General features: G+C 42.2%; 2 protein-coding genes across 2 annotated transcripts in view; both read right to left on the bottom strand.

Moving 5' to 3' along the window:
• sympk (symplekin) overlaps positions 1-26789 on the bottom strand; it is a 581858-nt gene that overhangs the window by 314431 nt on the left and 240638 nt on the right. The gene's annotated exons all lie outside the window — the stretch shown is intronic.
• Positions 1-26789, bottom strand: part of LOC114641940 (radial spoke head protein 4 homolog A-like) — a 48159-nt gene that overhangs the window by 13989 nt on the left and 7381 nt on the right. The window contains exons 3-4 of the mRNA XM_028790958.2: positions 21884-22645; positions 8079-8247 (exon numbers count right to left, since the gene is read on the bottom strand). Of these exons, the coding sequence (XP_028646791.1) occupies positions 8079-8247; positions 21884-22645 (931 nt within the window). The remainder of the gene's footprint in view (positions 1-8078; positions 8248-21883; positions 22646-26789) is intronic.

Raw genomic sequence — 26789 nt, 5'->3', positions numbered from 1 at the left:
CCAAATATCCGACCTACACGTTCTACACTGGTGCCGAGCGAGAACAGAAAGTTAAGCCAATGGCAGCTAGTCTGCTAGCTCAACAACACAAGAAGATGCCACATTAGCCAGTTACGAGGTCACGCAGCTCAGTGCACGTCACAGGAAACCTTTCTGAGATGGTGACTTCATAAAACAGTGCCTCACTAAAGTCACGGGAATAATGTGCCCGGAGAAAATGCAGGAATTCAACAACGTGCACTTGGCCAGAAATGCAGTTGAAGATTTGTCAGCTAACTTAAAACATTAAGTGTCAGGTAAAGCTTGTGCTTTGATTTTTACTCGAGCACTTTGTAATACAATAAATGAAAACCCATTAAGTGACATATTAAACAGATACACTTATTACAGGCTCAGCCCACGTAGTAGTGAAACAGGACAGCGAGGAGGACCCTACCCAGATCCCTACTCCCGACATCACCTCCCCTCGGCCCGCAGCCTCTGCCTCGGATTAACGCCAATATATCACTCCTGCAAGTGAACTATGATTCTTAGCACAATGAGAGAAGTCACAAAATCAACTGGAATGTTCAAGCAAATTATAGGAAAAAACCCGATCTAAATCCGTTAAGTAGTTCTCTTGTGAAAAGTGGACAGACAGACAGACATTGGATTTTATATATATATTGAAATTTTATTTTTATTTGACTATGTCCTATGTGTGTTTTGGGTGGTTCCCCAAGGGGCGGGACCACCTGCCAATCACCGTCAGGAACTGCCCTCCACCCTATTTATTGGAAGGCCTTCCATCGTTTCTGACGACTCATCTGGAAGGCGCTAGGGAGTGGAGTCTCATTTGTGTTTTTGCTTTGCTTTATTGCTTTTGGGATGTCTGGATTTTTTTAACCTGTGCTCTGTTTTTGGATTCTGTGTTGGGACTTTGTTAGCATTGGATTGCTTTGCCTTCTCAGGCAATTCTTTTGTGTTCTTAGGAGCTTTGTTCAACATGCATTTGGCTAGAAACACAGTTGAAGATTTGTCAGCTAACTGAAAGCATTAAGTGTCTGGTAAAGCTTGTGCTTTGATTTTTACTCGAGCACTCTGTAATACAATAAATGAAAACCCATTAATAGAGAGCTGTGATGCTGTTTTTTCTTCAGGCATATTCAGTTATGAAGCATAATTTACCGATTTTTGATTGATTTTGCTAGCTTAATACACAGGAGGTGAGGCAATATACCTCTCATCTCTAGTGGGTGGCCCAGCCCTTCGTATATTTCTCTGTATGTGGCCCCCAGTGAAAAAAGTTTGGACACCCCTGACCTAAGTGAAAGCGTACTCAAGTTATCGTGTTTACAGTACACACACACACACACACACACACAGACATAATTCCAAAAATAGTATTATCAGACTTAGTGAGGTCTAAAATGTCGAGATTCATCAAAATCTCAACATTGAATCTTTCGACGATTACAATGCTTTCCCTATACTTCGTATACGAAAAAGTAACAATGTGTAATGTGGAGGTTAAAATGTCAAATAAATAAATCTCTCTATTATAAAAAAAAAAAACTTGTGACTGAGATGTGATCTCTTGATGAGAGACAGAGACACTTTCACGTCCCGTGAGACAGTCAAGTCACATCATACTTTCAACCTTTGGAAGCAAGTCCTGTGATAGACATGTAGAGCAGGTTAGAGATAATGGAAGTAGGAAAATTTGAAATTCTCCAAAAATGAGAGTAAAGATCGCACTAGCACAAACAAATGGAAAATATTACTCTGTGAGATAATGGAACAGCGAAAAGAGATAGAATTGTGTTTGAGGATGTCTGGGGGAGAAGAGAAACGAAATGCGGATCACGCGGCACGGCAGCAGCAGCAAGTCAGCAGATGATCGAGCAAAGAGGAGATATTAAAAAAAAAAAAAAACTACAGTGGAACCTCAGTTCACGAACGTCTCGGTACACGTACAAATCGGTTTACGACCAAAAAGTTCGCCAAACTTTTGCCTCGGTTCACGACCACACACTCAGTATATGAACAAGCCAGTTTCCCTTTCGGTTTGTACATGTTCAGTCTCTCCCTGTGCATTTCCTGTGCAGCGAGTAAGAGAGAGAGAGTGAGAGAGCGCGCAACACACACACACACACACACACAGAGGCAGTACGAGAGACAGCCGCGCACACACACAGGCAGCGTGAGCGAGAGAGAGGGCTGGACTCATAAGGTAGGAAGGCAGTTAAAGAATGCACTGGGCTTGATTTTGTTTTCACTTCTGTTTACAGCAATCGGTTCGTAGCGTGCATTGTTGCAATGTTACTTTTCTTGTTGGTTTATTAAATTACGGATTTTTTCAAATGTTCAATTATTTCCCTGTGCTTAAAACTCATTAAAAAAAAAAAGTGTTTTTAGCCAGCGGTTGGTAGCGCTATAGCGCGAACTATTGCAGTGTTAGTTTTCTCTGTTCAAGGTTTTCTCAGTGTTATTCAATGTTTTTACATTTAGTTTACTATTACGCTGTGCATTCTATGGTTTAATTAATTATATTTGTGCTTAAAAACTTAAAAAAATATATACAGTGGAACCTCGAGATACGATCACCTCTGTATATGAGAAATTCAAAATATGAGGAAAGAAAGTATGAGCGAAAAATTCGGATCTAAATATGAGCATTGGCTCGCGTATTGAGCCACGAGACAGGCTGTGGGTATGCGTGACGTGTTTCACCCAAGCTGACGCTGCCCGCCCGTCAGCTCACTCAGTGTTCCTTGTTCTCCCGTAGCGTGCGCTTGTGATTTCATTGTTTTTTTTTTGCATTTAACGTGAACATAATTATTCCACGATGCCTCTCAAGAAGATTGTTGCCTCAGATAGTGCTGCAAAGAAAAAAAAGAAAGCCATGGCCGTTGAAATTAACTTACTTACTCCCTATCGTCTCCCTCAAGCCAGCCAGGACTCTTCATAAAGGTAAACTACAGTTATATTATTTACCAGTGTTATTTATTAAAGGTAAACTACAGTATATATTATTTATCAGTGTTATTTGTTAGGAAAATTGATTTTTATGTTGATATTTTTGGGGGTGCGGAACAGATTAACTGGATTTCCATTATTTTCAATGGGGAAGTTTGTTCTAGATACGAGAAATTCGCTATACGAGCTCAGTGCTGGAATTAATTAAACTCGTATCTAAAGGTTCCACTGTATTTGCATACAGTTCGTATGGTCTGGAACGGATTACAGTCAACCCTTGATATACGACCGGCCTGACATGTGAACAACTTGATTTACGACCAAAATTTTTGTTTTGATTTACGACCAACGTCTTGCGTTACAACCCGAATGCGGTCACATGTATCCGCTTGCGCGACTGTAAACAAACAGCCGAGAGCATTTGTAAGCGTCAGTCGGAGCCCAGATACATGTGTTTGTGGACGTAATTTCGGTCAGTGCATTGATTTATATAATTTTTTTCGATAATTGCTAAGGACGGAAGAGAAGGTAACGAAGGTAAAGAAAGCGATCACAATCGAAACGAAGAAGGAAATTGTGCGGAAATATGAGAGTGGTGTTGATGTGACCCGATCTCGTTAATATGTACAGCATGTCGAAATCCACCATCTTGACAATTTTACAAAGAAAAGATTTGTATAAGGAGGCTCCTTCCAAACAATAACCACCTTCCATTTCATTCTCCTCCTCCTCCCTACAGTATGAAATTGTTGTTTCTGGTAGGCTAGGCACTTTTTATAACTTTTTGATTAGTACATTAGAAAAATTATTGGTGTTTTGGTAAATTATGCACATTATACAACCCTTTTTTATTATGAAAAGGTTAAGTAAGTGTTGCTGTGGGAGTTTCAGAACGCATTATGGGTATTTCCATTATTTCTTATGGGAAAAATAGTCTTGACTTACAACCAACTTGAGTTACAACCAGCCCTCGCGAACAAATTGAGTTTGCAAGTCAAGGGTCCACTGTAATTGTATTTACATACAATCCTATGGGGGAAATTGCTTCGGTTCACGACTAAATCGGTTTACGACCAGAGTTTTGGAACGAATTATGGTCGTGAACCGAGGTTCCACTGTATTTGTTTCCCATTGTATCACCGTTTAAGAGGGGGTGTCGGAGGAGTGGCCGTGTCTCCTTGGGGTGCATTCAGCCATCCTCTTCAAACTGCACGTAAAGCTGGCAGTAGGGGGGGGTATGGGTTGGTGAATGAAGCGAGCAGGGGGCAAATCCCACTAGTCCAATAAAAAAATCCGGGTAAAAGTCCCGAAAGTAGAATTCCGCTAAAACCCAATGAGCCACAGCACTTCCCTCTAAAAACTGTCGTCTCTTTTGCTTAACCCAAATGGGATCCTACAGCCAGAGGACACGTCCTTCCAACAGGCACAGCTAACCCTTAAAATCACAAGCTCAGGTCCCTACTCTCACCTCGGGCTTCCAGAAATGTGCCATGCCAAACCTTGTTCCTTTGAATCCTGCTGCCATTCCTTGGCCTTACACAGACGCCATCTTCAAGCAGCGGGTCTCTCTTGCTACTTCAGGAACACTCAGCCGGAGTAACCCTCTTTGGCCCCTTCGAGTGCCGGCCACACGCTCCTCCACAAGGCTCTCTTCCCAGCTACCTGCCTACCCACCAGTGCTCTGGCACCTCTTGCTCGCTTCTTTCACCATCTTAACTTTTTTTTAACCTTCCCGCCTTCTCCTTTATAAACTCTGTGGGATGCGCATGTGCCAATTCACAGCAACAGTATAGCAAGTGGATCCTGGACGACCTCCCTCTAACAATCAAGCTCGATTCACCATGTAGGAAAAGCATTGACGATCGTGCTTGACTCTTCTAGTGTTCTGATGCTCTGGTGATGGAGTGGGACCTGCAAATCCCCCTAGGCTTGGACAATATTGTACTCATTTCATCAAGGTGGGTCAGGTCATGGTGGGGAGCCTGCAACGGTATAGCGTGTTTCTGCATCCACCACACAACGAAACAGCTCAGGATCCTGGTTGGCATTCCCCAAAGCAGACACTCAGCCCAGTCCCACCCTCTGTTAGTGGCCATCCATCTGCCGCAGCCAGGTGTTACGTGGTGGGGGTCGCACTAAATTCACCAAGGATGTTGTGAACACACTGTCATGTGAAAAACTGGGTCCTGACACCACAAAAGTTGGAAAACACTGCTTTAGACTAAGCTCCTGCTTCACCACTTGTTGACCTCATGTTCCTAAAGATCCCAAGGTACATGAACTCCTCAACTAAGAGCAGTTGTTTCCACCTCCCACCTGGAGAAAGAGATCCAAAAACAGAACCGTGTCCTCAGACTTGAAGGTACTGATCCTCAAAAGAAAAAGAAAGTAAAATTCTAACCTGGCAGGCCCTCTCCCAGTCCCAGTGAGGCACTATAAAGGTGTATTGCTGTTGGGATTAAGGAGCCCCATTAGCGTCTCTTGACACACTTCTGCTGAATTATTCATTGGCTGAAAGTCCTCACTTGGTATCATCTGCAAACATTACCAGCTTGTTACTTATATTCCTACCCAGATTATTTATATAAACTGCTCAAAAGAATTAATGTAACACTTTGAAAACACATCAGATCTCAATGGGAAAAAAATCCTGCTGGATATCTATACTGATATGGACTGATATGGTAATGTGTTAGGAATAAAAGGATGGCACATCATTTGATGGAAATGAAAATGATCAACCTACAGAGGGATGGATTTAAAGACACCCTGAAAATCAAAGTGAGAAAATGATGCGGCAGGCGAGTCCATTTTGCCAAAATTTCATTGCAGAAACTCCAAATCGTACTGAGTAGTTTGCATTGCCCCCACATGCTTGTATGCATGCCTGACAACATTGGGAGGAGCGGGGCATGCTCCTAATGAGATGACGGATGGTGTCCTGGGAGATCTCCTCCCAGATCTGGACCTGGACATCATTGAGCTCCTGGACAGTCTGAGGTGCAACCTGGCATCATCAGATGGACTGAAATATAATGTCACAGAGGTGTTCTATTGGATTGAGGTCAGGCAAGTGAGCGTGGGGGCCAGTCAATGGTATCAATTCCTTCATCCTCCAGGAACTGCTTGCATACTCTCGCCACATGAGGCCGGGCATTTTCGTGCAACAGGAGGAACCCATGACCCACTGACAATGAGTCCAAGGATTTCATCCCGATACCTAATGGCAGTCAAGGTGCTGTTGTCTAGCCTGTAGAGGTCTGTGCATCCCTCCTTAGATATGCCTCCCCAGACCATCACTGACCCACCACCAAACCGGTCATGCTGAATGATGTTACAGGCAGCATACCGTTTTTCACGGCTTCTCCAGACCCTTTCACGTCAGGGTGAACCTGCTCACATCTGTGAAAAACACAGGGCGCCAGTGTTGGACCTGCCGATTCTGGTATTTTATGGCAAATGCCAATCGAGCTCCACAATCCCCGCTAGAGGACGTAGGACCCTCAGGCCACCCTCATGAAGTCTGTTTCTGGTTGTTTGGTCAGAGACCAAACTTGCCTTGCTGCTTGCCTGCTGGAGGTCATTTTGTAGGATCTGGCAGTGCTCATCAGGTTCCTCATTGTCCAAAGAAGCAGATACTGGTTAGACCTGATGATGGGTTAAGGACCTTCTACGAGGGGCCCTGTCCAGCTCTCCTATATAAAGTGATCCTTTAATTTTTTTGAGCAGCATATCTTACAAATAGCAGCAGCCCCTATATTCACCCCTGAAGGACACCATTCTTCACATCACCCAATTCCTTTAAGGTTCCTCACACATTAAACCCTCTGCTTCCTGTTTTTTACAATTCTGCACTCACCTACACTCCACACCGTCTTTTACTTTCACACCCATCTCTCATGTGGTACCTTATCAAATCCATCCATCCATCCATTATCCAACCCGCTATATCCTAACTACAGGGTAACGGGGGGTCTGCTGGAGCCAATCCCAGCTGACACAGGGCACAAGGCAGGAAACAAACCCTGGGCAGGGCGCCAGCCCACCGCAGGGCGCACACACACACACACACAAACCAAGCATACACCAGGGACAATTTAGGATCGCCAATGCACCTAATCTGCATGTCTTTGGACTGTGGGAGGAAACCCATGCAGACACGGGGAGAACATGCAAACTCCACGCAGGGAGGACCCAGGAAGTGAACCACAGGTCTCCTAACTGTGAGGCAGCAGCGCTACCCACTGCGCCACTGTGCCGCCCTATCTTATCAAATGAAAATCAAGATAAATAACATCACACGCTCCTCTGTTAATGTAACCTTTTGTTGCACCCTCACAGAATTCCATCTTATTAGTGAAACGGGATGTCTCTCGTCTGAACCCACGTTGACTGTCCACTAAGACTCCTGTTCCAGGCATGAGCTACTCAATCTTTTGCAATTCTCCCATTAATTTTTGCTGAGATGCACCTTTAGCTTACTGGCCTAAAGGTACTTAGGTGGGCCTGAATACTCTTTTTACATAACAAAATGATATTCGCTATTTTCTAGGTCTTAATTATTTCCTCAGTGTGCATTGACTTTCTAAAAATATGTGTTATGGGTTTATATTTTTATATGTACTCGCTAACCTCCTTCAGAATTCTGGGATAAATTTGATCTAGAGTTGATACCTACCAGGATGACATATTTCTACCCCTAGTGGCTAAGTCAGGTTTTTAACTCGGGTCCCCTGCAACTATAAAGCCGGGGTGAACTTAAGAACAATACATTTCACAAATGAAAGGAGACCATTCAGTCCATGAAGCCCGTTTGTTTAGCTAATAGCTAGCTGTCCCGATATCTCATCCAAATCCTTCTTAAAGGTAGTTGAGGTCTCTGCTTCAACTACGTGTCTCCATAGTTTTTTCCAGATTCCCACATCTCTTTATGTAAAGAGGTGTTTACTGACTTCAGTCCTAATTGCACTTTCCCTTAATTTCCACTGGTGTCCTCAACTGCGTGATTCACCCTTAAGCTGGATGTACTTTATTAATGCCTTTGGATTAGGACCCCACATAAGTGTCCTCTTCTGGAGACTAAACAAGGGTGATTACCGTACTGTTCCAAGCTGACTTACCATCATCTTCAGACAGTGGGGTGAGGAGGGGAGGACCCACTTCCGGTTGAGCTTGGTCAGCCCCTTCATCTTTTTCTTCCTCCTCCTCTTCTTCCTCCTCCTCCTCCTCCTCTTCCTCTTCATCCCCATGTTCTTTCTTTTGCGACATATTCACCCAAACACAGCGTCCCTGAACATGAAGACAAGCATTCACAAATGTATATTTGTCACAATGTCTGAAGAGGGAGGTCGTGTTTTACCAACATGCTGGAATTCTATGAGGAAGCAACAAAAGGATAAAATCAAAATGGAGCAGATGATATGATTTATGTGGACTTTCAGAAAGCATTTGGCAAGGTGCCACATGAGAGGTTGGGCATCAAACTAAAAGAAGTGGCAGTTCAGAGTGATGTTTGTAGATGGGTGCAGAATTGTCTCAGACACAGGAATGATGTTAAGAGTGGAGTTCCACAGGGGTCAGTGCTAGGGCCGCTGCTATTTTTAATATATAGAAATGATGAGGATAGGAATATTAATAACAAGCTGCTTAAGTTTGCAGCTGATACCAAAATAGGAGGATTGACAGATAATCTCAAATCCATTGAATTATCACAGAGAAACTTCAACAGCATACAGGCTTGGGCAGATATGTGGCAGATGAAATTTAATGGACGGCATGGTGGTGCAGTGGGTAGCGCTGCTGCCTCGCAGATAGGAGACCCGGGTTTGCTTCCCAGGTCCTCCCTGCGTGGAGTTTGCATGTTCTCCCCGTGTCTGCATGGGTTTCCTCCAGGTGCTCCGGTTTCCTCCCACAGTCCAAAGACATGCAGGTTAGGTGCATTGGTGATCCTAAATTGTCCCTAATGTGTGCTTGGTGTGTGTGAGTGTGTGTGCGTGTGTGCGCCCTGCCCAGGGATTTGTTCCTGCCTTGCACCCTGTGTAGGCTGGGATTAGCTCCAGCAGACCCCCGTGACCCTGTGTTAGGATACAGCGGGTTGAATGATGACTGACTGGTGACGTAAATTTAATGTCAGTAAATGTAAAGTATTACACATAGGAACTGAAAATGTGAGGTTTGAATACACAATGGGCTGTCTGAAAATCAAGAGTACACCTTTTGAGAAGGATTAGGGAGTCACAGTAGAAACACATCAAAACAGACAGTGTTCAGAAGTCGATGGCTAACAGAATGTCAGGTTATATAGCGCCTTGATGTGTGGAGTACAAGTCATAGAAGGTTCTGCTCAACCTCTATAATGCACTGGTGAGGCCTCATCTGGAGTACTGTATGCAGTTTTGGTCTCCAGGCTACAAAAAGGACATAGTAGCCCTAGAAAAGGTCCAGAGAAGAGCGACTAGGCTGATCCCAGGGCTACAAGGGATGAGTTAGGAGGAAAGATTAAAAGAGCTCAGTCTTTATAGTTTAAACAAAAGAAGATTAAGAGGTGACCTGATTGAAGTGTTTAAAATTGTGATGGGAATTAGTCCAGTGGATTCAGACTAACTTTAAAATGAGTTTGACAAAAACAAGGGGACACAGTTGGAAACTTGTTAAGGGTAAATTTCACACAAATATTAGGAAGTTTGTCTTCACACAAAGAGCCACAGACACTTGGAATAAGCTACCAAGTAGTGTGGTAGACATCTATCTATCGGAGTAGGAGGAGTGTAAGGGGGGAGTAGTGGTGGTCTGATGTGTGCCTCATCTGTTTATTCTGGAATTTGGCTTTCGTTATTGACTGTATATTGATATGTTGATATTTTCTCTTTTATGTTCACAATAAAGGTTATTTTAAAAATAAAATATAGTGCCTATCTATCTATCTATCTATCTATCTATCTATCTATCTATCTATCTATCTATCTATCTATCTATCTATCTCTCTATCTCTCTATCTCTCTATCTATCTATCTATCTATCTATCTATCTATCTATCTATCTATCTATCTATCTATCTATTACAGTGCATCCGGAAAGTATTCCCAGCGCTTTTTCACTTTTTCCACATTTCGTTATGTTACAGCCTTATTCCAAAATGGATTAAATTCATTTTTTTCCTCAGAATTCTACACACAACACCCCATAATGACAACATGAAAAAAGTTTACCTGAGATTTTTGCAAATTTATTAATAATAAAAAAACTGAGAAATCCCATGTACATAAGTATTCACAGCCTTTGCTCAATACTTTGTCGATGCCCCTTTGGCAGCAATTTTAGCCTCAAGTCTTTTTGAATATGATGCCACAAGCTTGGCACACCTATCCTTGGCCAGTTTCGCCCATTCCTCTTTGCAGCACCTCTCAAGCTCCATCAGGTTGGATGGGAAGCGTCGGTGCACAGCCATTTTAAGATCTCTCCAGAGATGTTCAATCAGATTCAAGTCTGGGCTCTGGCTGGGCCACTCAAGGACATTCACAGAGTTGTCCTGAAGCCACTCCTTTGATATCTTGGCTGTGTGCTTAGGGTCGTTGTCCTGCTGAAAGATGAACTGTCGCCCCAGTCTGAGGTCAAGAGTGCTCTGGAGCAGGTTTTCATCCAGGATGTCTCTGTACATTGCTGCAGTCATCTTTCCCTTTATCCTGACTAGTCTCTCAGTCCCTGCTGCTGAAAAACATCCCCACAGCATGATGCTGCCACCACCATGCTTCATTGTAGGGATGGTATTGGCCTGGTGATGAGCGGTGCCTGGTTTCCTCCAAACGTGACGCCTGGCATTCACACCAAAGAGTTCAATCTTTGTCTCATCAGACCAGAGAATTTTCTTTCTCATGGTCTGAGAGTCCTTCAGGTGCCTTTTGGCAAACTCCAGGCGGGCTGCCATGTGCCTTTTACTAAGGAGTGGCTTCTGTCTGGCCACTCTACCATACAGGCCTGATTGGTGGATTGCTGCAGAGATGGTTGTCCTTCTGGAAGGTTCTTCTCGCTCCACAGAGGACCTCTGGAGCTCTGACAGAGTGACCATCGGGTTCTTGGTCACCTCCCTGACTAAAGCCCTTCTCCCCCGATCGCTCAGTTTAGATGGCCGGCCAGCTCTAGGAAGAGTCCTGGTGGTTTCGAACTTCTTCCACTTACGGATGATGGAGGCCACTGTGCTCATTGGGACCTTCAAAGCAGCAGAAATTTTTCTGTAACCTTCCCCAGATTTGTGCCTCGAGACAATCCTGTCTCGGAGATCTACAGACAATTCCTTTGACTTCATGCTTGGTTTGTGCTCTGACATGAACTGTCAACTGTGGGACCTTATATGGACAGGTGTGTGCCTTTCCAAATCATGTCCAGTCAACTGAATTTACCACAGGTGGACTCCAATGAAGCTGCAGAAACATCTCAAGGATGATCAGGGGAAACAGGATGCACCTGAGCTCAATTTCGAGCTTCACGGCAAAGGCTGTGAATGCTTATGTACATGTGCTATCTCAATCTTTTTCTTTTTAATAAATTTGCAAAAATCTCAAGTAAACTTTTTTCACGTTGTCATTATGGGGTGTTGTGTGTAGAATTCTGAGGAAAAAAATGAATTTAATTCATTTTCGAATAAGGCTGTAACATAATAAAATGGGAAAAAAGTGATGCGCTGTGAATACTTTCTGGATGCACTGTATATAGTGCCTTTCATATCTATCTATCTATCTATCTATCTATCTATCTATCTATCTATCTATCTATCTATCTATCTATCTATCTATCTATCTATCTATCTATCTATCTATCTATCTATGCATTTCTTGTATTGTTCCACTAACTTCTTCATTCCTTGGTAGAAGATGCTTTTCAGATGCTCCAGAGTCCAGGGGCCTCATGTATAAACGGTGCGTATGCACAGAAATGTTGCGTAAGAACGTCTCCACGTTCAAATCGCGATGTATAAAACCTACACTTGGCGTAAAGCCACACACTTTTCCATGGTAGCTCATACCCTGTCGTACGCAAGTTCTCCGCTCGGTTTTGCAAACTGGCGGCACCCAGCGTCAAAGCAGTGCTACTGTTCCTGTGTGGTTACCCTTTCTTAGATCCACATCCACGACGGCGGCTTTATCAAATACACTGAAATTAACCGCATATCGTTCATAAATTTAATGCATATGATTGTAATTAACCTGTAACAATATAATGGTCCACAGAATGGTCAAACTATTCTAAATACCATAACTGCTTTAGCGTTGTTACTCTCACTGCACCTTCTTCTTCTTCTGTCAGCTGCTCCCGTTAGGGTTTCCCACAACGGATCATCTTTTTCCATATTACTCTCACTTCACCACTCGGAGTATTTATATCACTGTATCTGAGTGTGAATCACAGATCTACAGAATTATCAGTATACAGCATTAAGCACTCTCTGCCTCAGCCATTTGGTATTTGGACTGCTCTCATCCGACCAACGATTCACAGCCTTTCCTGTACGGACCTCGCGGTTCACAAACAGTTTCATCCCAAGAACTCTAAACGCACTCAATTAGTCCATCAAGTGCTCCTTGTAGAACTGTTTGTACTTGCAAGTTACCGTGAGGTAATTGTACTTATGATACACTTATAATATTGCACAACTTGAGCAACTTTATAAAGCGCGTATTTACATATGATGATGATATCATTTTTAAGATGAAATGCAGCAAAATATGTTGATTATAGTATACAGATAAAACTTTAACTACATGGTGCCGCAGCGCTAGCAAGCTTGAGCTTCATTCACGGTTTGTTCCTGCCTCGCTCTGTATTCATGCTGTGGCTGGCACGACACTGGAAGGATAGATGGATAGAATAATTAAACATTACGAAGATATTTGGATGTTCCTTAAACGTTTTGAAGAATCGGCGTTCTAAGCTTACAGATGGCTTAACGTCTATTACAGAGCTGATTGTGTGGCGATTGGGTATTTGGAGAAAGAAAAGTAAGGACAGGAATTGGGGGTTAGTACGTTTGAAAAAGACAGTACTGCTACAATAAAGCATTTCATTGAAGGTCGCGTATGGCATAGCAAGCATCTTGTGTAAGACATGAACAATCACTGCGCCACCATGTTCCCATGTTTAATAACATGCTTTAACTCCTATCATCATGAAAATAATATCACGTATACTTCTCAGTATTTTAATTACTCAGAGAGCTGTAATATTACGAACGTAATGGATTCTGTGTCCTGTCGGAGAAAGAGTACGTAGTGATTCAGGCACATAGAGCACATATAAGATCAAATACACAACAAAGCATTTAACATGCTACTTTAGTTACGATGGGATTTGAGAAACTAGTAAATTAAACGATTTTATGATGAAGTTTATGATGTTCTACTGTAATGACAAAATAAACTACGTGATTAAAGTGGAAATTTCGATATTAAAGTTGACATTTCATGCTTTTTTCACACTGTGTGCCTTTTTTTCTCTGTACCCTAATAAGCTTTCATACGACACTCAGATGGTGGGCTTCGAGTCGCCTTTTCACGCCGACTTTGATATGTGACAACTTTTTTATTTCAGGCACTGTGCGACTTTGTGAACTTGAGCTTTCGAGTTTCTCCAACACGCTATGCCACTCGATCAACTTCCTTTTGTTGCTTATATAACTGTTTAAACCAACAAATAGTACGTTTTTCTTTGCCTCCATTTAGTATTCGCTGAAATTCTTCTATTTTTCCTCGTACTTTTGCCATTGCCTTTTCACAGAACACTGGGCTTAAGGGCTATTTATATTGATTTGCATATTCAAAGAGGCGTAATTCTGGGAGGAGATGGGGCGGGACAGCAGGCGCGTGTACGTGCGTTTATTTCCACGCTGAGCAGGATTTATGTAGCGGAAGAACAAGGAAGTTGGTGAACGCACAGATTCCTGCATCTGGATTTTTCTGTGTGTACGCACATTTTGGCTTTTGTGCTTACGTCATGTTATAGTGTGAATTCTACGCACAGCGTTATGCATGAGGCCCCTGGTCTGCAGTGCTTCCTTAACCTCCTCATCTCACCTGACCCAGCAGCCATGCAATTTGACTGAGATTGGTAGTCGCCTGGCACTAGATCAGGACTATAAGGGGGATGTGGAAGATGTTCATACCAAAGCTGTTGCTTTTCCTCCACCATTGTGGCTGCTGCATGGGAACGTGTTCTGTCATGGAGCAGGAAGGCTGTCTTTGCAAACATTTATTTATTTATTTATTTATTTTGCAGCAGTACTAGGGTGTTGTACCGTGTTAGCCATTATGAATGTAGAGAAAAGCCAAGCAAAATGACACCTTTTATTGTCTAACTAAAAAGATTACAATATGCAAGCTTTCGAGGCAACTCAGGCCCCTTCTTCAGGCAAGATTTCATCTTCTTTAATTGGGTACTTAGTAAGGAAAACGTTAAAATGTATAAGAGCCGAGAGAGCAAGAACTGTGTCCGTCAAAAGCATTCACACCAATGAGAGGTGAGAGTACCGTGGTCTTGTTTGAAAATGGTTGCTAGTGTGGCGTGACTTTTAAAAATATCATGGCAATATTCTCTCCTCGTGGGACTTGAAAAAAATCATTTCCAAAAAGTCTCATTGTCTCCTAAAAAGTCTCATTGCTTTGAAAGACTTTTTTATATAATAGAGAGATGTAAATTATTCATTTGTCCTTTATATCTATTATATTATGTAAATTATTATGTAATTATGTATTATGTACATTATTTAAAAAAAAGTGTAATTATGTAAATTATCCATTTACATAATTGGTGGCACAGTGGTAGCGCTGCTGCCTTGCAGTTAGGAGACCTGGGTTCACTTCCCGGGTCCTCCCAGCGTGGAGTTTGCATGTTCTCCCTGTGTCTGTGTGGGTTTCCTCCCACAGTCCAAAGACATGCAGGTTAGGTGGATTGGCGATTCTAAATTGTCCCTAGTGTGTGAGTGTGTGTGCGCCCTGAGATGGGCTGGCGCCCTGACCGGGGTTTGTTTCCTGCTTTGCGCCCTGTGTTGGCTGGGATTGGCTCCAGCAGACCCCCGTGACCCTGTGTTCGGATTCAGCGGGTTGGATAATGGATGGATGGGTTATGTATTATGTTTAAAATGTAGGTTCAGCTCTCCTCACAGCTCCTATTCTCAGTCCCAGAATCATCCTAGTTGCTCTCCTCTGGACTTTCTCTGGTGCTGTTATGTCTTCTTTTGAAATTAGCTCCAGGTGAGGCCTCACCTGTGCATTATAGAACATTACCACAACCTCTCTTGGTTTGTCCTCCTCACGTCATGATGTAAAACCTAAGACCTGATTGAAGGTGGATAGTGAGGAGTCCTCTACGACCCCCCCAGATCCTTCTCATTAGGGGGGGCTTTGAGGTTTCAGACCTCCCAATGTGTATTCAAAGCTCACATTTTTACTTCCTACATGTAACACTTTACATTTCCAGACATTACATGTCATCTACCACAACTCTGCCCAAGCCTATCTGCAGTCTACGTCCCTCTGTAATGATTCCATTGATCTGAGGGTAACTGCTAGTCCAACAATCTTGGCATCATCTGCAAACTTTTCTATTTCCTACATGTAATTAATTCAGTCCTTCATATCTGTGGGTTCCACATTCACAGATTGAAAATATTCGAAAAAAAGAAAAATTTGAATTTGTAACGCCCCGATCACTACGTTGAACCCATGCAAATGACATGATGTGTAGGCATAGTTTGCCGTAGCCTCCCAAGGGATATCAACATGTCTACAGCCACTGCAAGGTCTGTTTAATGATGCAAAACAAACAATCAGAAGAACCCGCTTCCTGTAGCAATGTTTCTCACTAATACATATGCAAGTTTGAAGCCTCGACCTTCAACACTTGAAGATCCTCAGCCTTGTCCCTCCCTCCGCAGACCTTGACATTAGTATTGTGGTGACCTCGGAGTCTGGGCCTGTGAGGGACACACTCCTCAGGTGGCAGCAGACGGCCAGAGAAAGAATAAGCTATGAAACGGCAAACTGGGGGGTCAGTTGGGGCACAGCACTTAGAGAGCACTTTGATTGTGTGTGTCTGCTGCTACAGCCCATCAGGCCAGACACTTGGCTGTCGGGAAGTCTGGGATTTAGACTCTGAGCTTGGCTCTACTCACGCAGTGTGGCATGCTGGTTGCCTCTGACCAATGCAGTGAGGTGGAGCCGGGTGGCGTACAAAGGGTCAAAGCAGCTGGGGGCACCGCTGAAGACCTGAAACAGTCCATTTTAGGGTCACTAAGCAGTGATCAGCGTAAAGTGGCTGTTCTATTCCTCCGTTTGTGCGCCACCCAACAGGTCATTACAGAATTATTGAGCATCCTCTAAATCTTCAACATCTGCTGTCGGAGTGTTCACATAATGTGTGTGAGAGGAAAAGGACAATTAATCTATATTTTCTCTATAATTTCTGTTTGTACTAGCATTTAAAATATTCTGGGTTTTATCCTATCTACATCTCTTTCTGGTCATTAAAAAAAGCAATCTGTGAGTGTTGAAAGAAAGAGAATGTCACGTTGCTGCTGACTTGTACTGTGTGGTTAGGCATTGCTATGGCTAGGTCTGTGCAGACTCTTATCTCTTGTCATTATTCCCTAAACCCACCAATTTACATAATTATTAGGAACTGTAAGTAATCTACAGATGATTTAAAGTATACGGGAGGATGTGCGTAGGTTATATGAAACTATGCTGCTTTATGTTATATAAAGAATTTGAGTATCTGCAGGTTTTGTATCCTTGGGGGTCCTGCAACCAAACCCACACAGTTATGAAGAGCTGACTGTACTTTACATAATAATTCTTTTAATAATTCTTTGCATTTATATAGTGCTTTTCTCACGACTCAAAGCGCTCAGAAATTGCAGGTTAAGGGCCTTGCTCAAGGGCCCAACAGAGCAGAGTCCCTATTGGCATTTTACGGGATTCGAACCGGCAACCTTCCGATTGCCAGTGCAGATCCCTAGCCTCAGAGCCACCACATATAGTTACATTAAATTCATCTGCCATACAGTTAGGTCCATAAATATTTGGACAAAGACAACTTTTCTCTAATTTTGGTTCTGTACATTACCACAATGAATTTTAAATGAAACAACTCAGATGCAGTTGAAGTGCAGACTTTCAGCTTTAATTCAGTGGGGTGAACAAAACGATTGCATAAAAATGTGAGGCAACTAAAGCATTTTTTGAACACAATCCCTTCATTTCAGGGCCTCAAAAGTAATTGGACAAATTAAATAACTGGAAATAAAATGTTTATTTCTAATACCTGTTTGAAAACCATTTGCTGGCAATGACAACCTGAAGTCTTGAACTCACGGACATCACCAGATGTTGGGTTTCCTCCTTTTTAATGCTCTGCCAGGCCTTTACTGCAGCGGCTTTCAGTTGCTGTTTGTTTGTGGGCCTTTCTGTCTGAAGTTTAGTCTTCAACAAGTGAAATGCCTGCTCAATTGGGTTAAGATCAGGTGACTGACTTGGCCATTCAAGAATTTTCCACTTCTTTGCTTTAATAAACTCCTGGGTTGCTTTGGCTGTATGTTTTGGGTCATTGTCCATCTGTATCATGAAACGCCGCCCAATCAATTTGACTGCATTTAGCTGGATTTGAGCAGACAGTATGTCTCTGAACACCTCAGAATTCATTTGGCTGCTTCTGTCCTGTGTCACATCATCAATAAACACTAGTGTCCCAGTGCCACTGGCAGCCGTGCACGGCCAAGCCATCACACTGCCTCCCTCCACCGTGTTTTACAGATGATGTGCTATGCTTTGGATAATGAGCTGTTCCACGCCTTCTCCATACTTTTTTCTTGCCATCATTCTGGTAGAGGTTGATCTTGGTTTCATCTGTCCAAAGAATGTTTTTCCAGAACTGTGCTGGCTTTTTTAGATGTTCTTTAGCAAAGTCCAATCTAGCCTTTCTATTCTTGAGGCTTATGAGTGGCTTGCACCTTGCAGTGCACCCTCTGTATTTACTTTCATGCAGTCTTCTCTTTATGGTAGACTTGGATATCGATACGCCGACCCCCTGGAGAGTGTTGTTCACTTGGTTAGCTGTTGTGAAGGGGTTTCTCTTCACCATGGAAATGATTCTGCGATCATCCACTACTGCTGTCTTCCGTGGACGTCCAGGTCTTTTTGCGTTGCTGACTTCACCAGTGCTTGCTTTCTTTCTCAGGATGTACCAAACTGTAGATTTTGCCACTCGTGATATTGTAGCAATTTCTCAGATGGGTTTTTTCTGTTTTCGCAGCTTAAGGATGGCTTCTTTCACCTGCATGGAGAGCTCCTTTGACCGCATGTTGTCTGTTCACAGCAAAATCTTCCACATGCAAGCACCACACCTCAAATCAACTCCAGGCCTTTTATCTGCTTAATTGATAATGACATAACGACGGACTTGACCACACCTGCCCATGAAATAGCCTTTGAGTCAATTGTCCGATTATCTTTGAGCCCCTGAAATGAAGAGATTGTATTAAAAAAATGCTTTAGTTGCCTCACATTTTTATGCAATCGTTTTGTTCACCCCACTGAATTAAAGCTGAAAGTCTGCACTTCAACTGCATCTGAGTTGTTTCATTTAAAATTCATTGTGGTAACGTTCAGAACCAAAATTAGAAAACAGTTGTGTCTGTCCAAATATTTATGGACCTAACTGTAAATCTGCACAAGCCAGTATGCTATCCATGAAATGATTTCAGATTATGTGTTCTTCCACCTAGTTTGGTGTTATCTGCCAACTTAACCAGCTTATTGATTATATTGTCATCCTGATCATTTATGTACTGTATATTAAAAAAGAGCAATGACCCCAGCGCTGATCCTTGAGGGACACCACCTCTAACATCACCTAAATTTGAAAAAGTCCCACTCACCATGTACTTGCCTACACCCCTTGCCCTGAACTCCCACTTATTTTAGTTTGGTCACTAACCTTTCATGTGGCACCTTTCCAATAGCCTTCTGAAAATCAAGGTAGAAAATATCGTATTTGTATCACACTACATGTATGTAGTTTATACATGTATGTCATATGTAGTAGAAAATATCACATGCTGCTATCTTATTATTAGGGTGGCACAGTGGCACTGCTGCCTCGCAGTAAGGAGACCTGAATTCACATCCTGTAGTCCTCCCTCTGTGGAGTTTGCATGTCCTCCCTGTGTCTGTGCGGGTTTCCTCCCACAGTCCAAAGACATGCAGATTAGGTGGACTGGTGATACAAAATTAGCCCTCACGTATGGTTGGGTTTGTGAGTGCTGGTTATTTGCCCTGTGATGGACTGGCGCCCTATCCAGGGTTTGTTCCTACCTTAGGCGGAGTGGTGGCTCTGAGGCTAGGGATCGGTTGCCGGTTCGAATCCTGTAAAATGCCAAAAGGGACTCTGCTTTGTTGGGCCCTTGAACAAGGCCCTTAACCTGCAATTGCTAAGCACTTTGAGTAGTGAGAAAAGCGCTATATACAGTGGGTACGGAAAGTATTCAGACCCCCTTCAATTTTTCACTCACTGTTATATTGCAGCCATTTACTAAAATCATTTAAATTAATTTTTTTCCTCATTAATGTACACACAGCACCCCATACTGACAGACAAAAAAAAGAATTTTTGAAATTGTTGCAGATTTATTAAAAAAGAAAAACTGAAATATCACATGGTCCTAAGTATTCAGACCATTTGCTGTGACACTCACATATTTAACTCCGGTGCTTTCCATTTCTTCTGATCATCCTTGAGATCACCTTCATTTGAGTCCAGCTGTGTTTGATGATACTGATTGGACTTGATTAGGAAAGACACACACCTTCTATATAAGACCTTACAGCTCACAATGCATGTCAGAGCAAATGAGAATCATGAGGTCAAAGGAACTGCCTGAACAGCTCAGAGACAGAATTGTGGCAAGGCACAGATCTGGCCAAGGTTACAAAAAAATTTCTGCTGCACTTAAGGTTCCCAAGAGCACAGTGGCCTCCATAATCCTTAAATGGAAGACGTTTGGGACGACCAGAACCCTTCCTAGAGCTGGCCGTCCGGCCAAGCTGAGCTACCGGGGGAGAAGAGCCTTGGTGAGAGAGGTAAAGAAGAACCCAAAGATCACTTTGGCTGAGCTCCAGAGATGCAGTCAGGAGATGGGAGAAAGTTGTAGAAAGTCAACCATCACTGCAGCACTCCACCAGTCAGGGCTTTATGGCAGAGTGGCCTGTCGGAAGCCTCTCCTCAGTGCAAGACACATGACAGCCCGCATGGAGTTTGCTAAAAGACACCTGAAGGACTCTGAGATGGTGAGAAATAAGATTCTCTGGTCTGATGAGACCAATATAGAACTTTTTGGCCTTAATTCTAAGCGGTATGTGTGGAGACAACCAGGCACTGCTCATCACTTGTCCAATACAGTCCCCACAGTGAAGCATGGCGGTGGCAGCATCATGCTGTGGGGGTGTTTTTCAGCTGCAGGGACAGGACGACTGGTTGCAATCGAGGGAAAGATGAATGTGGCCAAGTACAGGGATATCCTGGACAAAAACCTTCTCCAGAGTGCTAAGGACCTCAGACTGGGCCGAAGGTTTACCTTCCAACAAGACAATGACCCTAAGCACACAGCTCAAATAACGAAGGAGTGGCTTCACAACAACTCTGTGACTGTTGTTGAATGGCCCAGCCAGAACCCTGACTTAAACCCAATTGAGCATCTCTGGAGAGACCTAAAAATGGCTGTCCACCAACGTTTACCATCCAACCTGACAGAACTGGAGAGGATCTGTAAGGAGGAATGGCAGAGGATCCCCAAATCCAGGTGTGAAAAGCTTGTTGCATCTTTCCCAAGAAGACTCCTGGCTGTATTAGCTCAAAAGGGGGCTTCTACTAAATACTGAGCAAAGGGTCTGAATACTTAGGACCATGTGATATTTCAGTTTTTCTTTTTTAATAAATCTGCAACAATTTCAAAAATTCTTTTTTTTGTTTGTCAATATGGGGTGCTGTGTGTACATTAATGAGGAAAAAATTAACTTAAATGATTTTAGCAAATGGCTGCAATATAACAAAGTGAAAAATTGAAGGGGGTCTGAATACTTTCCGTACCCACTGTAAATGCAAAGAATTATTATTATTGTTATTACCTTGTGTCCTATGCTAGTTGGGAATGACTCCAGCCCTCCAACACCACCCCCGTTCAGGACTAAGTGGGTTAGGAAATGGCTGACCTCTCTTGCTGTATGCTTTTGTTGCTTCACCATATAATTCCATCATATTAGTAGAACACGACCTCCCTTGTCTGAACCCATGTTTGCTAACACTTCAGTTCTAGATGTGTTGCTCAATCTTTTCTCTTAATAATTCACTTCATTAGCTTATCTACTGGCCTACAGTTACTTGGACCTGTCTGATCACCCTTTTCATGCAACAGGATGATTTTTGCTAGCCTCCAATCTTTAGCAATTTCTCCAGAGATTTTCAAAAGGTATGTGCCAAACGTTTATATCTGTACTCGCTAACCACCTTACGCACTCTGTGATGAATGTTATCTGGTCCTACATAGCCTATTTAATCAAAGCAGCACTTCTACTTCTACAATTTCCAATTCACTAAGTGCCTCCCTGGCATTCCCCATTACGTTATCAACTTCTGCACACATGTAAACTTCAATGACATGCAAGTTTAAAGAGTTTGCCATTTCATTGCCAAATTACTTAATTCAAACAATCATCATATTAAAATGATTCACACATAACAACTAGGCAGCAAAGGTGCATGTTTTTTACACGTACATTATACGATTTACTCAGACCTTTTCAAGGAAGTAATGGTGGGGTCCAGCCCCTTAGCCACTTGACCACACAGCTTATCAAAAAAATGACATATTTGAAAGGAACAGTACCTGTGGAAGAATGTACTGGACATGGTGGACCCAGTTGGACAATGACTCAATTAGTTCTGCAGGAGGTATCCCTTCAAATTCTGGGTTTTCCTCGAATGTGTCTTTTGCAGCTCCTCCTTCTTCTTCCTCCTCCTCCTCCTCCTCCTCCTCTTCATCCTCTGCTCCTTCAAACTGGTAGAAGCCTAATGGGCTGACGTGGGTGGTCGCAGAGATGCGGGCAATCTGGGCACGCAGGTAGTCGGCTTCATTCCCTGGGAAAGGTGGGTAACTGATAATTGGAGTATCTAGAAAGCCAGTGAAGAATTTTTGGATACTCCTGGCTCCAACAATTTGAGCTGGAGTCACCATGGGCAGCTTGACCCAGGGTCTTCCAGGCTCACCACACACAAAATAGGTGTACTTGTTGACACCAGTGCGGTTTTCCTCTTTGGGAACAGAAGGTGGTGGCTTGTAGGCGGACTTGGGCAGTCGCTCTGCACTTTCATCCTCTTCTTGCATTTCTTCTGCTTCCTCCTCTTCACCTTCGTTTTCCCCTTCCATCCCTTCATCATCTTCCCCTTCCAGATACTCGGCCTCCACCACAATATAGTTTCCTTTGATGCCTAGAATCTTGCCCCATAAGCGGCACTTCTTCAGTGGTACCATATCCACTAACTGCTTGATCGAAAGGAAAATGTGAAACATCTCATCACGACATAGGCCTACACCGGCCTGCTCAAAGGAGGACGCCATCTCCATGATATTGGGAAGTGGAGACTCAAACTGTTTAAAAACAAAAATGTTACATTGAGCCATGGAGAAAGAGTTTATATAGCTTATTTGTGATTATTATCATTGCTTTCCTACAACCCTAAATCAGTGAAAAGTTGGGATGGTATGGAAAATACGCAGTGATTCTTAAATTTACTTTGACTTTTATTTCATTTCAGACAGTACGAACCTACCAATCTAAGATATTTCATGTTTTGTCTGGTCAACATCATTTCATTTGTTCATATCCATCCATTCCCGGATTTCAGGCGGACAACACGTTCCAAAAAAAGGTTGGGACGGGGGCAAATTAGGGCCAGAAATGAGGTAAAATAATGATGGGATTTCAAACAGGTGAGGTCAACAGGTGATTGTTATCATGATTTGGTATCCACTAAAGGCTGAGTTTTTGAGGAACAAAGATGGGCAGAGGATCCCCAGTTTGTCAACACGTGTGAGAAAATTATTGAAGTGTTTAAAAACAGTAAGATAGATAGATAGATAGATAGATAGATAGATAGATAGATATGAAAGGCACTATATGATAGATAGATAGATAGATAGATAGATAGATAGATAGATAGATAGATAGATAGATAGATAGATATGAAAGGCACTATATAATAGATAGATAGATAGATAGATAGATAGATATGAAAAGCACTATATAATAGATAGATAGATAGATAAATATGAAAGGCACTATATAATAGATAGATAGATAGATATGAAAGGCACTATATAATAGATAGATATGAAAGGCACTATATAATAGATAGATAGATAGATAGATATGAAAGGCACTAGATAGATAGATAGATAGATAGATAGATAGATAGATAGATAGATAGATAGATAGATAGATACTTTGTTAATCCCAAGGGGAAATTCATATACTCCAGCATTACTCAAAGAAAAAGGTTAGAAGGGATTTGCATATTTCTCCTTCTGCAGTGCATAGTATCATTAAATGATTCAAAGAATCTGGAAGAATTTCAGTGCATAAAGGGCATGGGGGCAAGCCTAAGCTGAACAACCGTGATCTGCGATCCCTCAGACGGTAGGCACTGCATCAAGTAACGTTGCTCATCAGTAGCTGATCTAACCACATGGGCAAGGCCTGATGACTTTGGCAAACCTTTGTCAAGCACTACAATACAGAGTTGTATTCACAAATGCCACTTTATACCTTACTGTGCAAAAAAGAATCTTTATGTTAACCACGTGAAGTAGCGGCATTGACTTCTCTGGACTCGGGGGGCATCTGGAATGGACCATCACACAGTGGGAACATGTATTGTGGTCAGACGAATCAGTATTCCAGATGGACACTGTGTGCTTCAGACCAATAAACATCCAGACTGTTATCAGCTGTAAGTCCAAAAGCCTGGGACTGTTTATGGTATTGGGGTTCTTTCAGTGCCCTTGGCAATTCTGTGATGGCAGCATTAATGCAGAAAAGTACATTGAGATTTTAGAGCAACAAGTGCTGCCTTCAAGATGACATCTTTTCCAGGGATGTCCATGCATTTTTCAACAAGACAATGCAAAACCCCATTCTGCACACGTTACAAAGGCATGGCTGTGGAAGAGGAGGGTCCGGGTACTGGACTGGCCTGCCTGCAGTCCTCACCTGTCACCACTAGGCAATGTCTGAAGAATTTAGAAACAAAAACTATGACAGTGATGACCCCAGACTGTTACACAACTTAAGACGTGCTTGCAGGGAGACTGGGACAAAACACCGGAAACACTTCATCGCTTGGTATCCTGAATGCCAAAACATCTTTGAAGCCACTTGTTGTGGTGACATTACAAAAGGCTGAATGCTTTACTGTCCCAACTTTATTTGGAATGTGTTACAGGCCTGAAATGCAGGAATGGATGAATATGAACAAATGAAACGAAGATGACACATCTTTAGGGGTTCATACTGTCTGCAATGAAATAAAAGTCAAAGTACATTTAAGAATCATTGCATCTTGTTTTTTTTTTTTTTTACTTTCTTGTATGCAAAGTATAGGGAAAGTATTGTAATCGTCCAAAAATGTGACTTCGAGATTTTGATGAATCTCAATATTTTAGACCTCCCTGAGTCCGATTTACTTTCTCGCAAGGAAAGTACTGTAATTGTCCAAAAATCCAATTTCATGATTTTGATGAATCTCGATGTTTTAGAACTCCCTGAGTCCAAAAATACCATTTTGGAATTATGTCCGTGTTTGTGTGTATGTGTTTTGATGAACGGCCGGCAACTCATCCCAGCCGACACATCCAGGCCACTAGATGGCATCTCCCCTGCAGCATAGAAGTGCCCAGGATTCCCGCAGGGCACCATGGGAGATGGAGTTCGGTTTCACAGCCCTGTTGGGGACCCTGGGGGCCACCGCGGGACGCAGCAGGAAGACAAGGGGATTTTTATTTCCCGTATAGCCCAGAAGTACTCCAAAGTCATGGGGACGGAAGAACTGAAGTACTTTGGGGCTGAAGAAAAATATAACTCTTTATCTGACCCGGAAGTGCGATGGAATCACGTGGACTGAAGGACAGGAGCACTTCCGGGTCAAGGACTATTTAAAGGACTGTGGGAAACCCAGCAGGAGAGCCGGAGTTGGGAGGAAGAGTGACAGAGCCGCTGGGTGGAGAGGAGGATTGATTTATTGTATTATTATTGTGATTATTGATTATTGCATTGAGTATTGTGGAGGTGGAGGTGCTTTGTGCACATTATTGTAATAATAAAAATATTACTGGGACTTTTACCTGGTGTTTAGACGTGTTGTCTGTGGGTTTTACGGGGCAGCAGCGACCCCTAGTGTCACAGTGTGTATGCAAACACGATAACTTGAGTACACTTTCACTTAGGACAACTGTAGTACTAGGGTGTTGTACCGTGTTAGCCATTATGAATGTAGAGAAAAGCCAAGCAAAATGACACCTTTTATTGGCTAACTAAAAAGATTACAATATGCAAGCTTTCGAGGTAACTTAGGCCCCTTCTTCAGGCAAGATGTAATGGGGCCTGAGTTGCCTCGAAAGCTTGCATAGTGTAATCTTTTTAGTTAGCCAATAAAAGGTGTCATTTTGCTTGGCTTTTCTCTACTTAGGACAACCAAATTTTACATACAAGTATTAGGTACAAAACGTAGATTTCTATCAAGTTTTGAGCAATTTCCGCTAACCGGTTGTGGTACTTTTTATTCATGCAGCTGCAGAGTCTGATTTATTCAACTTTACTTTTGTAATAATTGTTCAATATATTATTCATTAATATATTATTCATTAATAATTGTTCAATATATTATTCATATTTATTGTGATTTTCCCATTAGGGATTAATAAAGTATCCTATCTATCTATCTATCTATCTATCTATCTATCTATCTATCTATCTATCTATCTATCTATCTATCTATTCACTTGATTTGATTTGTTGTTAATGGTTCTTTAATGTACATAATATAAAAAATATAATCATTGTCTCCTCAAATATCCATCCCCATATCTGAGTATACGAGAAAGTCGAGGGGAGACCACTCCCAATTTTTTATTTATTTGCATTTTCCATACTGTTGCAACTTTTTCTGATTTGGGGTTGTAGTTGGTTATATAAAATAGGTATGAATTTTAAAAAATATATTATTTTACATACAAGTATTAGGTACAAAATGTAGATTTCTATCAAGTTTTGAGCAATTTCCGCTAACCGGTTGTGGTACTTTTTATTCATGCAGCTGCAGAGTCTGATTTATTCAACTTTACTTTTGTAATAATTGTTCAATATATTATTCACTTGATTTGATTTGTTGTTAATGGTTCTTTAATGTACATAATATAAAAAAATATAATCATTGTCTCCTCAAATATCCATCCCCATATCTGAGTATACGAGAAAGTCGAGGGGAGACCACTCCCAATTTTTTATTTATTTGCATTTTCCATACTGTTGCAACTTTTTCTGATTTGGGGTTGTAGTTGGTTATATAAAATAGGTATAATTTAAAAAAAAATATTTTACTTTAAAATTATTTAAACTTTATCAAAACTAATTTAATGCACAATTAATGAATTATTAAAGCCTATACTGAGTGGCAGGAACCCACTGTGGGTAGGTGCCAGTCCTTAGCCAGGCACTCTCACACTCACTCAATTAAAA

Source organism: Erpetoichthys calabaricus, chromosome 1 (assembly GCF_900747795.2).
Source record: "Erpetoichthys calabaricus chromosome 1, fErpCal1.3, whole genome shotgun sequence".
In the NCBI taxonomy this organism is placed as follows: domain Eukaryota; kingdom Metazoa; phylum Chordata; class Cladistia; order Polypteriformes; family Polypteridae; genus Erpetoichthys; species Erpetoichthys calabaricus.
Note: the sequence above shows the minus strand (reverse complement) of the source record. Positions and strands in the feature narration are given on the sequence as shown.